This window comes from Balaenoptera acutorostrata, chromosome 17, assembly GCF_949987535.1.
Source record: "Balaenoptera acutorostrata chromosome 17, mBalAcu1.1, whole genome shotgun sequence".
Taxonomy (NCBI): Eukaryota; Metazoa; Chordata; class Mammalia; order Artiodactyla; family Balaenopteridae; genus Balaenoptera; species Balaenoptera acutorostrata.
This window is the reverse complement of record NC_080080.1, coordinates 30,270,501-30,283,013: the sequence shown is the minus strand read 5'-3', so window position 1 is coordinate 30,283,013 and position 12,513 is coordinate 30,270,501. Positions and strand designations below refer to the sequence as shown.

The window sequence follows — 12,513 nt, the reverse complement described above, 5'->3', positions numbered from 1 at the left end:
CCTACTCTAGTATTAGGAGGAATAAATAATGATCTGTATAGGTGTAGGCCAAAAACAACTAGCCTATCCCTTTCTTCAGATTTGTATTTGATTATGCTAAGAGGATAACTTGACAACCACATCAATTAATCCTGAGGCTGCATCATATTGGAGAAACATTTTTATAATAATTAAGACAGAGAATCATATGGACTTGAATGCTAATTTTGCCATACATCAGCTGCTTGGTCATGGGCAAGTTACCTGACCTCTTTGAACTTGAGTTTCTTTATATAAAATGAAAATAACAATAGACAGTTTGCAGGATTAGTTGGAGGATTAGCAGTAGTGTATGTAAAGCACCTGGCTCAGATGTTCACCTGCCTGATATTAGAAAACTAGGCAGATAATTTTGCTGAAACTATGTCAGAATGACCACCATTTGTGTAGTTTCACTTCACTCTAAACGGTCTAACTGAAGATTTCCCTAATCTTCATTCTGCATATTCAACACAAGTTTGGTCAAGAAAGCCCAAGGGCTCCATCTTTGTACACATGGAGTGTTGATTTCTCTTCCTGTGTACCCTGGTGAGGCAGAAGAATTTCTTCTAGAATATTTTTTTCACCTGGCTATGCTCCAACCTTGGAAAAAGTTGGGGTTAAGTCACAGATGGACAGGTGCCTTGAAACCTAGTCAGCTGACCAAATCTTTACACCAGAAGATCCAGTTACATATTTAGTTCAGCTGAAGGAATTTGCATTATGACATCCTTCCCTGTCTACCTCTCTTTTCTATTTTTTTGAGCAGAAATATACTGGAGGAATCCAATAAAAGTTGATAATTACATGTCTCACTTTGTCATACCAACCCTCTGTGTGAGGTAAATATTAATGCTTCCCCTTTTTTGAGTTCTTGGTTGTATAATTTCAATTATATGGGCCAGTTACTGATCTCTTACTTCTAAGTGCTATTTCCTTGAGGTAAGGAATGAAACCAAGTTTTGAGAGTAGGATAGCATCCAATAAAAAGAAATCCTAAAAAAAGCAAACTGGAAGCTTCTTGGAGTCACCCCCAACTAGATTGTTAGGAAAACAAACAGCAGAGCAAGTGTTGTTAATCCTACTCCTGCTTTGTGCCTTTGGCCCTTTAGGGGATAAAGAAGTGAACCTAATGAGGCCAAAATTCTGTTTTCAACCCTACAAGTGATGCATTTAATTTGTCAGGATGTAAATCAGCAGGACTTCTCAGCATGATTGTGTAGTATAATCCTGTCCATAAAATATTCCTCTGTGTTCTGCCAAAGAAGTGGTGCCAAAGAAGCGGTGGACCATCTGAAGGGCCAGTTCACTGACTTGGCAGCTAAGGCCCCATCATACTCAAAACTGGTAAGTCACACACCCAGACACAACCCCTAACATTCCCAGGGGAGGAAGCAAAGCGTAGTTTAGATAATCCCCTTTGCAAAGTGTATTAGCTGATCCAAACCAGACCTGGCCGACAAATGGCATGTTGTTCTTACATTTCAGAGATGCCTCAATGTAGAAATAGCTTCTTGTTGCATTTGGAGGATTAAGATTCATTTAAGGAATAGGTATGGATGATCAATAAACTATTTTAAAATATATAAACAGCTTCATGCTTGACCTTCACCTTCTATCCACTTAAATGGTATGGGGGGCGGGCACGTTTCTTTGTTGATCTAGAAAGAGCTTGGCAGAGTTCCTCCAATTCCATTTCACATATGAAAATAAACCATAATAATAAACATAATAGGGAAAGTATGCCATGTATCACAAATGGGTACTTCTGTCTTGTATAAAGAAAAACACTTTTTTTCTAAGTGGTTCGTGGAAGAATATGCCTGGTTTAAGAAGAGATGTCCCACCAACACTCCATTATACACATGGACCGTCAACAGGAAGACACAGATAACTACAGAGATATGGAAATGCCAGGAGATTCAGCACTTTGATAGAAAAATACCCCCCGGAACCACATGTGAGGTAATGTCATACCTGAGGGTCAAAAACTAAGGGGTACAGAGTAGGAGTAAAAGATGCATCTAAGTGTTTTTCAGCATGAGCACAGAAATGAATTTCAAGTTAAAACCTAAATCCCTGAATTCATTGTGAAATACCTATACTGCTAGGAAATGAAATTGTTATAATCTTGAAAAAAGTTATCATTATCAATAAATGGTGTGATTTGTATATATAAGAAAACCTGAATTTTCCTTAGAAATTAGAATTCAGTGAGGGAAAAATTCATCAGCAGAAGGCATGTATGTGCTTGGGATCAGGAGTCAGATTCCTCTGAGAGGCTTTGGCACATGGAGAAACCCTGCACACTTGACCTGCCGTGCAGCTCTTCTGAGAGCTCAAACTTTGACTCAGCTTTACGGATGGAACAGAGAGAACATTTTTTAAGCAGTTGCTGTTGAAAAAAGATTATTCTATGGTGAGAATTCCATAGAAGGAAATGATACCAGGTGCCATATCAAGAATCCTGATGGAAAGACAAAAGAGTCCAACGTGATCTGGAATTAGGGTAGGTAGGGTATATGTAGAAGAAGAGGAGGGGAAGAAGAAGAAAGAGGAGGAGGGAGAGTGGGGAAGGAGAAGAAGAAGAAAGAAAAGAGAGAAAGAATGAATATGAGCAGGAGGGAGGGAAAGAGAGAGACAGAGACAAGAAGAGATGGAGAGAGCAGAGTACAAGTGACACTTAAGAAAAGCATTGGTTTTTGTAGTTAAGGGTGAGCACTTTTAGGCCTCCCAGCTAAAGTGTCAGACATACACCAAAAGATAATACACAGCAGCAGCAGGAGGACTGAAGAGTGTAAATTCATGCTGATGACTTTTGTAACAGAGACGACATATGTGGCCACGCACTTAGTGAGAGATGAATCACAACGACCCTAGGTTACACTTATAAAATGAAATATCATGTAGTTATTAAGAATTATACTAGCGGGATCTTTACTGATTAAAAAAGGTATCTATCTCCACAGAAAGCAGGCTGCAAAACAGTATGTATAGCATGACACAACTTTTTGAGAAAACATATTTATATTTTTTATACAGCAACATGTGAAGCTCTCTCAATGTGATGGGATTATGGTTTTTAATTTTCTTGTGTACCTTCTCACTTTTCTACAATAAATGTGTGTTATTTATAGAATTATAAAAACAACCTAAGAATACGTTAAAATTGTCATTATTTTACTTCTTCATTCCTAGACAAAGCTTTCACAATAGCATCTTGAAACATGATTATAAATGGGGTTTGCTTTTAGCGACAAAGTTAAAGCATGGTAGGACCCTAAATCAAGGGATAGTTGCCGTAAAGTATACCTGTTACATGTATGTGTCTGGTTACTGTGAAAATGCAGTGGGATAAATGGTACTTTTAAACAGGATTTTCAATTCCAGAACATTTCATCATGCAACCAGTTCAGAGTCAAGTCCTGTCAAGTTTATTTATAGTTATTTAGTTATACAGTTTACCCCATGACATAGTACAAAGATAAACAAATGTAGGACTTAGAAATACAAGTCACAAAACATGGATTGACCCCTTTCAGACTCTAAACCAAAAGCCAGGTTTATCTTCTTCATGTAAAAGTTTAATTATAATCATTGTCATTAAGGCCTACACTTAGCATAAAGTTGGGAAATCCTTCTAGGTTGCAGACAGTACTGAGAGATCATGTGCTACAGTGGAAAGAGAAGGACTAGGAATAAAGAAGCCTGGATTACATTCCCAGTTGTGCCACCAGCAAGCTGTGTGACCTTGGATAGATCACTCACTTCCACTGAGTCTGTTCCCTCATCTGTAAAGTAAAAGGAGAACTAGCAGTTCATCTTAGGTGCCCTTCTGGTTTGGAATATGGTGGAAACTCTGGTTCCACTGAGACAATGGTATTTAATTAGTTTGTAGCAACACAAAGATCTTTAAATCAATATAATGCATAAGAACTGAAACTTCTTCAAGCTGTCCGAATATCCAGAAGAAAATGCAGTTAATATACAATATATTTGCTCTACAGAGGTCAGTGCTTTGATTGAATTGTCCATCATGAATGCCAGTGACTTCAAAATAATGTAGTCTATATATCATCCTGGCTATCAGGATCTGTAAGTCCCTTTCACTTACCTGAGATGATTCATAGTTTATAAAACACATCTATAAAGCTAACCAAAGAAATTTATTATGTTCAGAGCTAATGGCTTTAAATGGAAGGGGGAAACAACATTTGAATCAGCTTTACAGGGAAATAATTTTCTGAAAAGAAAATTTGCTTCTCTCCAGTGAGAGATCTCTGAATTCAAACCTTGTAGCTCTGTACAAGGTTTAGGGCTGGTAGAGTGATAATTCAAGTTACAGAGTTGCAGAAGCTCTACCTTTTCCCTACTTTTTGGTTCTGCTGAAAATTGTCAATATTTTGTGTCACCAAATTTAGTCATAGAATCAATTAATTTTTGTGGATATGGTAAGATTTGAACAACTGAACATTAGATAAATTAGTGTTAAAAGTTATAAAAAGCAAATATTTCAAGAGTGTAAGCAACAGTATTAATCTTATTGTTGACATGCTGTAGTCACCTTAAGCTCTCATTCCTTTATATTAAAAATTAATTTGGCTCTGTATTTTTCTTTTTGCAAATTACATCAATCTTTTTTTAAGAGTTGGCAGAGTGGTGGAGGATATAAATAAGTACAAATGTACATATTTTTGGAATACAACAATCTTCACCTGTTTTTCTCATGAATCTTTAGGATTTCATTTGTCTGTTGAAGAAGTTGTTTCTCTAGCTTGTATGTTGACAATGAATTCTCCAGCAGTTGTATTTCAAGTCGAGAAGTTTGATTTAGTACCTTAAGATAAAAGATAAAAACATTTCAATCTTTACAAAGAGTCAAAACAATTATTTTGGGGTTTTTATTTAGCTGTGTTTTCTTTTTAAATAATATTTCTTCTAGAATAATTAAATGGTCTACATTCTACTAATTAATGCCTTACATGTCTCAGACATTATATTTGTTCAAGATTGAAGTTGCAGTTGAATGAGAAAACTGAGTTGTTAAATCCATTTTCATATTTCAATTTTCATTTCCTCAAACCCTAGGAATATTCCCCTGTGCTAATTGTCTTACATATATTATCTCCAATATTTACAAGTACAAGATAAGTGTTAGTACAAGGTCTTAGATATTGTGTGTAACAAAGAATAACTACTAGGCATGTAAAACATGTCTGCCTTGATCCATCACCTCGCAAAAACTAATTAGAAATGTGCAAAAAACTCGTGATATAGTTTAGACAGATTCATGATCACAATTATTGAACACCTATCATGTTAGTTCATGTCAGCCCTTCCAGATGTCATCATATCACGGACATGGGTACACAATGAAAAGAGGAATTGTTATCATCAGTTTACAAATGAGGCAACTGAAGTTCAGAGAGAAGCCAGAAACCACACAGGAACCAAGGGAAGAGCTGGGTTTCAAACCCAGATACTGTGATTCTAATTCTAATGCTTTACACAGAAAACCAAGAAGAGGGAGAAACAAACCATCCTGGGTCTTCATCTGAGGAGATGAAGTGACCAGGAACCCAGACTGCACTGAAGACAGACTGTTAGTTATCCTTTCAACTGCACTACACTGGGTCCTCAAGAAACAGTAAATGTTCACCTCATCTTGAATCACAAAGACTCATGCTGCTAGTCAAGCTTTAATATAACATGAGTCTGAGCCATGAACCCAAACCTACCCATCCTCCAAGCAAACATCACACACTCCGGTCTTAGAAGATGCCTTCAAACTGTGACACTGCCTTTGTCCTGCCCCCTTCTCCTTCTTCTTTAAGGGAGGTAAAAAGGGCAAGGAAGAAGGTAAAATTATAGTTTTAAAAGCTCCCTATGTCATTTGAGAATTTTTAAAACCACCATACCTTTTTTAGAACTATGTATTGAAAGGAACCTGGGAAACCTTCTGGAGGGTCAATATCAATCTAAAGGGTCCCCCTCTAAAAATGACACCAGTAGAACTTTCCTCCTTCTTTGTAGCAGGTCTAAACCTGGGATTATATCAGATGCACACAGAAAAAGCCTTTTCAAAATATACTGACACAATCAGGGCTGGGCTTGGGCTGAGGGAGATTGTGGGGAAAGGGGATGTATTTGCAGGGGGAGCAGGACAGGGACTAGGGTGAGATGAGAGAGGCGACTGCCTGAGTTGTAAAGTTTAAGGATGTGTCAAAAAACTCAATAATCAAGATAAGTAATATTTGAATGCAACATTTTTAAAGATCAAAATTAAGGTAAAAAAATCCAAGTTGAACAGAATATCATTTTAAAATAAAGACAGGATATGCTGCTACAAATATATGATTCAGTCTTGCAAAACTTGATCTCATTCCTTTCACCCTAGTCCCAGTCCTGCTGAAGAGGTTGGGCCAGGGGGTTGGGGAAAAGAATACTGAGACGGGGCATTTAGCTCTGAAAAAGTTTTAAGCTACTATGATTCATTTATACAACTGTCATGAATATGGATCTGAAAACCAGTCTAAAAGTTACTACTACTAATTAAAACTCGTATTTGTGGAGTGTTCTAGAGTTTTAAAAAAGTATTTCCCATCCTGAATTGTTTCATTTGAGGAAAAACAGGAGCAAGAGGACCTGAGATTTGAAGGTAGAGTTAAAAGCAGCCCAGAGGAAAAAATGGCAGAGAATGTAAAGATGAGGGATGCACAAGATATAACTTTCAACTATTAAACGTATTTTTGTCCGGGCAAGTTTTCTGTTTGTCTGTTCATTAACTAGAATGACAATTTATAAAATAATTAAACAGGGGATGGCACATCTATAGTTTTCAGTGAGATTTAGAACAGTGCTTGGCACAGGGAAGACCCTCAATGTACCGTACATTGTCTCACTGAACCAAGCATATCATATGCTGTTAAATGAAATCTGTTTTCTCCTTTGTTCACTGTATTCTCTGATCACACTTCCTGACATTCTCAAATACCAAAACTTTTATTTTACAAAGGACAAAAATTGTTCTTTTCCGTGTCTGAGAAGAACATGAGAGAACACTGAGAACAAAATGGAACCATCCAAAATTGAAAATGAAGTTGCCTGTATCTAAGTGTGGAGATACTATAGCTCCTAATTTTTCTCTACTTTGTCCTACGAAGTCCATTTGCTACACAGCAACCAGAGTGATCTTTTTAAAAACACAAATCAGATGTCATTTCCTATATTAAATATGCTAATGATTTCCCTTTGCAATTAGAACAAATTCCAAAGTTCTTGGCCTAGCCCTACAAGGTCCTATGTGATCAGGACCCTGATTACTTCTCAGATCTCACTTCCTTTCAACTCTCCCCCTTGTTTATTATGCTCCAATAATATTGGCCTTCTTTCTGCTACCCCAACATGCCAAATTCATCTTCATCTCAGGGTCTTTGCAGTTTCCCCTGCCTGGAATGCCCACCCCTTCCCAGATGCATGGCTGATTTCTTTTCATCATTCATGTCTTATCTTACCTAAGGAGGTCCTTCCTGGCTATCCTCTGTAGAGGAGCTCCCCCATCATCCTCCATCAGGTGGCCCTGTTTTACTTTCTTTATGAAATCATCACTCTTGGAAATCATCCTGTCAGTTCACTCATATGCTGCCTTTCTGCCCTGTGAGGATGTCAGCTGCACAGAGGCAGGACTACTCCATCTGGAGCCCTCCAAACCTCCAGAGCCCAGCATGGGGCCTGGAATCCTGGGGCACTCAGAACTATTTGTTAGATGATACGCTAGGCAGTGGATAGTGAGTTGGTTTTCAAGTTGGGTAATGCTCAGAGGGTAACAAGAGAGGGTAACAGGCCAGGTGAATATCAAGCTGGACTTCAATTATAACAGCCCAAATCTAAAGCAGCATCTGAATGTGGGAGAAAGAGGGGGACAAATCTCAGAAGTCCAGGCTAAGTGTCAGGTCATCTCAGGCCAATTTTGAGCACAAAAGCTAACCCCTTCTCTTCTTTCCCCATCACCTTAACCCAATAGCTGCTTTATTTCAACTCTTTCCCTTGATGTATTAAAATAGGTCTGACGTTCAAAAGCAGGCATCTGAAGAGAACTGTACAGGAAACTATGATAAATTGACCACTTTCTTTCCATGTGTCTATGGAAATTGCTGCTTAGCAATAATCTAAGTGTTCCATTAAAATGACAAAAGACATTTCCTTCTTTAGCCTAAACACATTCCAAAAGCATATATCAGAAAGAAAGAAAAGAAAGAAAGAGATAGAGAGAGAAGGAGAAAAAAGGAAAGGAAAGGAGAAGGAAAGCAAAGCAAAGGAAAGCAAAGCAAAGGGGAAAGTGAAGAGTATATGACTCAAGCCCCCAAGAAACAATTTCAAAGCTTAAATTTTTCAGAATATACCACAGAGTAAGGAACATATAAGACTTGGAACTGCGGATTTATGGACTATAAAATTTCAGTTCTTTCTTTAAAAAATAAGCAAAATTTTAAAAATAAAAATTACTATTTTTTTAAAGAAAGTGAGCTAGATAATTTCATCCAGCTTCCCTTTAATACTTGAGTGCCTCTAATCTTCCTTGAAAGGAAAATCTCCCACAAAAGAAAATTTCTTTCACTGGCATATTAACTTTGTAATCAGCCTTGCTGTAGGTTTGTGTTTTCTTTTACTTTAACTGTCTTTCAAATAAAAAATATAACACAAGGTATGATGTCTTGGCAATTAGACTTTTACAGAAGAATGAAGGCTGGTACATGTACATGGAATGAGAGTTAGATCACCATTTTAAAAAATCAATGAAATAATTTATTTGGTCAGTGATGGGCAATGTGACAAAATATCACCCTACAGTTTTCCTGTTAATTTCCAAGGGGAAAATGGACAATTGGAATGGAGAGCTATGGAGCCTTTTACCCTAACCAAGTTAAAATAGCGTCACTGAGAGGGTGGCAAGCTGGCATTTGTGCCTCCTGATGAGATGCAATAGGAGGTGACCAGTAATTCTACAAAGTACTCCCACCACCATGTTCAACTCAACCTCATTAAGCCTATAGACTTAATTTCCAGTTTAAAAAAAAAATACAGGGGATGGAAGAGTAAAAGAAATATTCAGACAATTTAAGAATATGGGGGCTTCCCTGGTGGCGCAGTGGTTGAGAATCTGCCTGCTAATGCAGGGGACACGGGTTCGAGCCCTGGTCTGGGAAGATCCCACATGCCGCAGAGCAGCTGGGCCCGTGAGCCACAACTACTGAGCCTGCGCGTCTGGAGCCTGTGCTCCGCAACAAGAGAGGCTGCGATAGTGAGAGGCCCGCGCACCGCGATGAAGAGTGGCCTCCGCTTGCCACAACTAGAGAAAGCCCTCGCACAGAAACGAAGACCCAACACAGCCATTAATTAATTAATTAATTAAAAAAAAAAAAGTGGGACTCCTGATATTCATCCCACTTTAAAAATAAAAAAAAAAGATGTTAAATGCCATAGAGCAGTAAAGCAGGATGAGGATTTAAAAAAAAAAAAAGAATATGGGATAGTATACAGAACAAAACCTCAAGAAAAACAAGAAAGTCAAACAGAGAAAGACAAATATTGTATGTTCTCACTTATATGTGGAATCTAAAAACTAAAACAAACTAGTGAATATAACAAAAAAGAAACAAACTCACAGTTACAGAAAACAATTCAGTGGTTACCAGTGGGGAGAGGGAAGGTGAGGAGAGGCAGGATAGGGGTAGGGGATTAAGAGGTACAAACTACTATGTATAAAATACACAAGCTACAAGGATATATTGTACAGCACAGGGAATATAGTCAATATTTTATAATAACTATAAATGGAGTATAATCTTTAAAAATTGTGACTACTATGTTGTACACCTGAAACATATAATATTGTAAATCAACTATACCTCAATTTTAAAAAATGTAAGATTACTCCAAATTAAAAGGGACTATTAAGTCTTGAAAAGTAAAACGTCTATAAAATTTTTGGCAGAAAAACTGAGGAAATTTGAACGTAAAAATTAATCTTAGAGAATTATTAATTTTAGTCATAATAATATATAGATAATACTATACATAATTATTATAATTATATTGTATATTCTAATTTATATTATATATAAACATATAATGTATTTATAATATAATGATAACCTCACTGGGTTATGGAGTTTAGTAGAGATAGTACTTGTATTACAGATGCAGAAATTTTGGGTAGAAGTAACTTGCCCAACAGAGCTAATTCACAGTAGAGTCATAATGGAAGCCAGGTAATCTGCCTCTAGTCTGAGTTCTTTCCCATAGGCTCATGCAGCTGTACACAGGTAGCTTCCCTCTGGAAAAGAAAGGTATCTCCCCTCAGTCAATAACAACTGCTATCAAAATGATTTCTTTCAATCACCAGGAGATCTTCTGCTTGTTGCAGCGGATGGCATCTGACTTCTCTCCAGTACTCACCCTAACGCTACACTAGCATTACGAGGCAGGAAGATGGCCAAATTTCTCATGCTCCTCAGAGTACAGAGAAAATACATTCATCCAATGTTCTTAGTCAGTCAGAACATCTTTGCAGTAGGCTGCTTCTGTTCAAAGTCCTATTCTGACCCATCCACTATTCGTGGGTATATATTACCACCAACACACAACCCTTAGGACATTGCCCTTGGCTTGGGAGCATTGGGCTGAAATATACAGAAATTAAGAGACTAATATTAGTGAATTTAATCATTCAGTAAGTATTTATTGAGAGCCTACTGTGTACCAAGTACTGTTTTAAATCCTAAGAATAGAACAGTAAGCAAGACAGACAAAATCCTTGCTCTCTAGAAGTTTGTTTCTTGGTGCAGGGGTTAGCCAGCTTTTTCTGTTAAGGGCCATACAGAAAATATCTTAGTCTTGGCAGGCTCTGGTGCAAGTACTCAATTCTGCTGTTTTATTGAGAAAGCACCCATATACAACATATAAAACTTTATTTACAAAAAAAGATGGCATTTCGAATTTGACCTATGGATCATGGTTCACTGAGCTCTCTCCTAATGGGTTATCAAACACTTTTTCCAGACCTTTTGAGAAAACTGATTACCAGGGTATTTTCCTTGGATGACCTTTAGCAAATTTATTTTACTGCCATTTCAATTAGGTCCAAGTTAAATATTTATTCAACTATCCTCTCATCAAGTTAAAGAGATAGTGGCTCAACTTTGAGAGGTGCCCTTTCTGTCCTTTCAAACCTGTTTCCACCTAGAGATTCAATCTCATTTATTAAGTTGTTCCTGGACTGCCTTAAATTTATAATTGTATGATTCAAGTCCAAACAACAGGTGTGATGGTTTGTGACCTCTAAGAAGCAGATGATGAATTAGACTTGCAGGCAATTTATTAGGGGACATGCCTGCGAGAGAAAATTGGGAAGAAGCCAGAGTTGGCTAGGGTCACCTTCTGACTGGGATGTAGATCGAACCACAGTGAAGAAGAGAGGGAAGGGAGTAAGGCTAACTGGAAGTTTTAGCCTGCAGGGAAGTTGTGCGAAAGTTTGGCAAGGCTGATGGAGAGCCCTTAGCCAAGTCATGTGTCAGTGGTGCCCTGCAGCTCCCAGGAATGGGTCTAAGTATCACTGTCACAATGTGTCATTGGCTGGAAGTGGCCCCTGAGAACTGTGGTCTCTGCACCAACACAGTGATGGATTTCAGAGCACAGCAGCTGGGGCCATTGGTCTATTACACCCCCCCACAGTAGGAGACTGGAGAGATGCATTGTTATAGCTGTGGGGAAAGGTTCCATAGCTAATTAACTTGATGGAAAGTCAAGAAAGAAATGGTTTAGAAAAGTTTTGCCACATTAACTCAATTAAGCTCACTGAAGATAAAGACTTTTACTTATTGTTGTATTCTATTTAGTACCTATTAAAATACCTTGCGTCAACATTACAGGAAACTTCTAAAAATTTTATATGTTCTGGTATAAGGTTATAAGTAATCCTAGTTATTACTTTAAAATGTATATCTCAGAAATAACTAATTTTCTTGTCAACTGCATTATTATGAACTTTCATCAAATCTTTAACCATGGTCATTTTTAAGTCTTTTGTCATTTACAAACAGTTCTGGGTGTACTCTGATGATTTTGCAAATATGTTCCTATAAAAGGGTTTCATCTTCAAGAAATTCATGGAAAAGACTCTGACAAGTACAGGTTTCTGGTAACTGACTGTACTGCTGAACTGAATGAATAAGCATTTTCAGAACTCTAATGAAAAACTGATGAACTCATAAAAGTGCTAACAAAAGATCAAGATGAAAAAAAAAATAATTACATGGGACTGAGTGAACTGATGAGGATGAGTATAATTTTTGTGACTTTATGTCTGAATTAAAAAAAAAAAATCCCACAAGGACTCAGAGGCAAAGAATATACAAATCAATTTTCACTGCAAAGTAAAGGAGCTGTTACAGTGGAGGATTACTGGACTGAATGTCAATATTATGACATAGTATG

General features: G+C 37.4%; 1 protein-coding gene across 2 annotated transcripts in view; it reads right to left on the bottom strand.

The window, feature by feature from the left end:
* The window catches only part of ANGPT1 (angiopoietin 1), a 270,839-nt gene that overhangs the window by 82,221 nt on the left and 176,105 nt on the right, over nt 1-12,513 (bottom strand). For both annotated transcript variants that reach the window (XM_007188771.2, XM_007188772.2), the window contains exon 3: nt 4,734-4,855. In XM_007188771.2, coding sequence (XP_007188833.1) covers nt 4,734-4,855 — 122 coding nt within the window. The remainder of the gene's footprint in view (nt 1-4,733; nt 4,856-12,513) is intronic.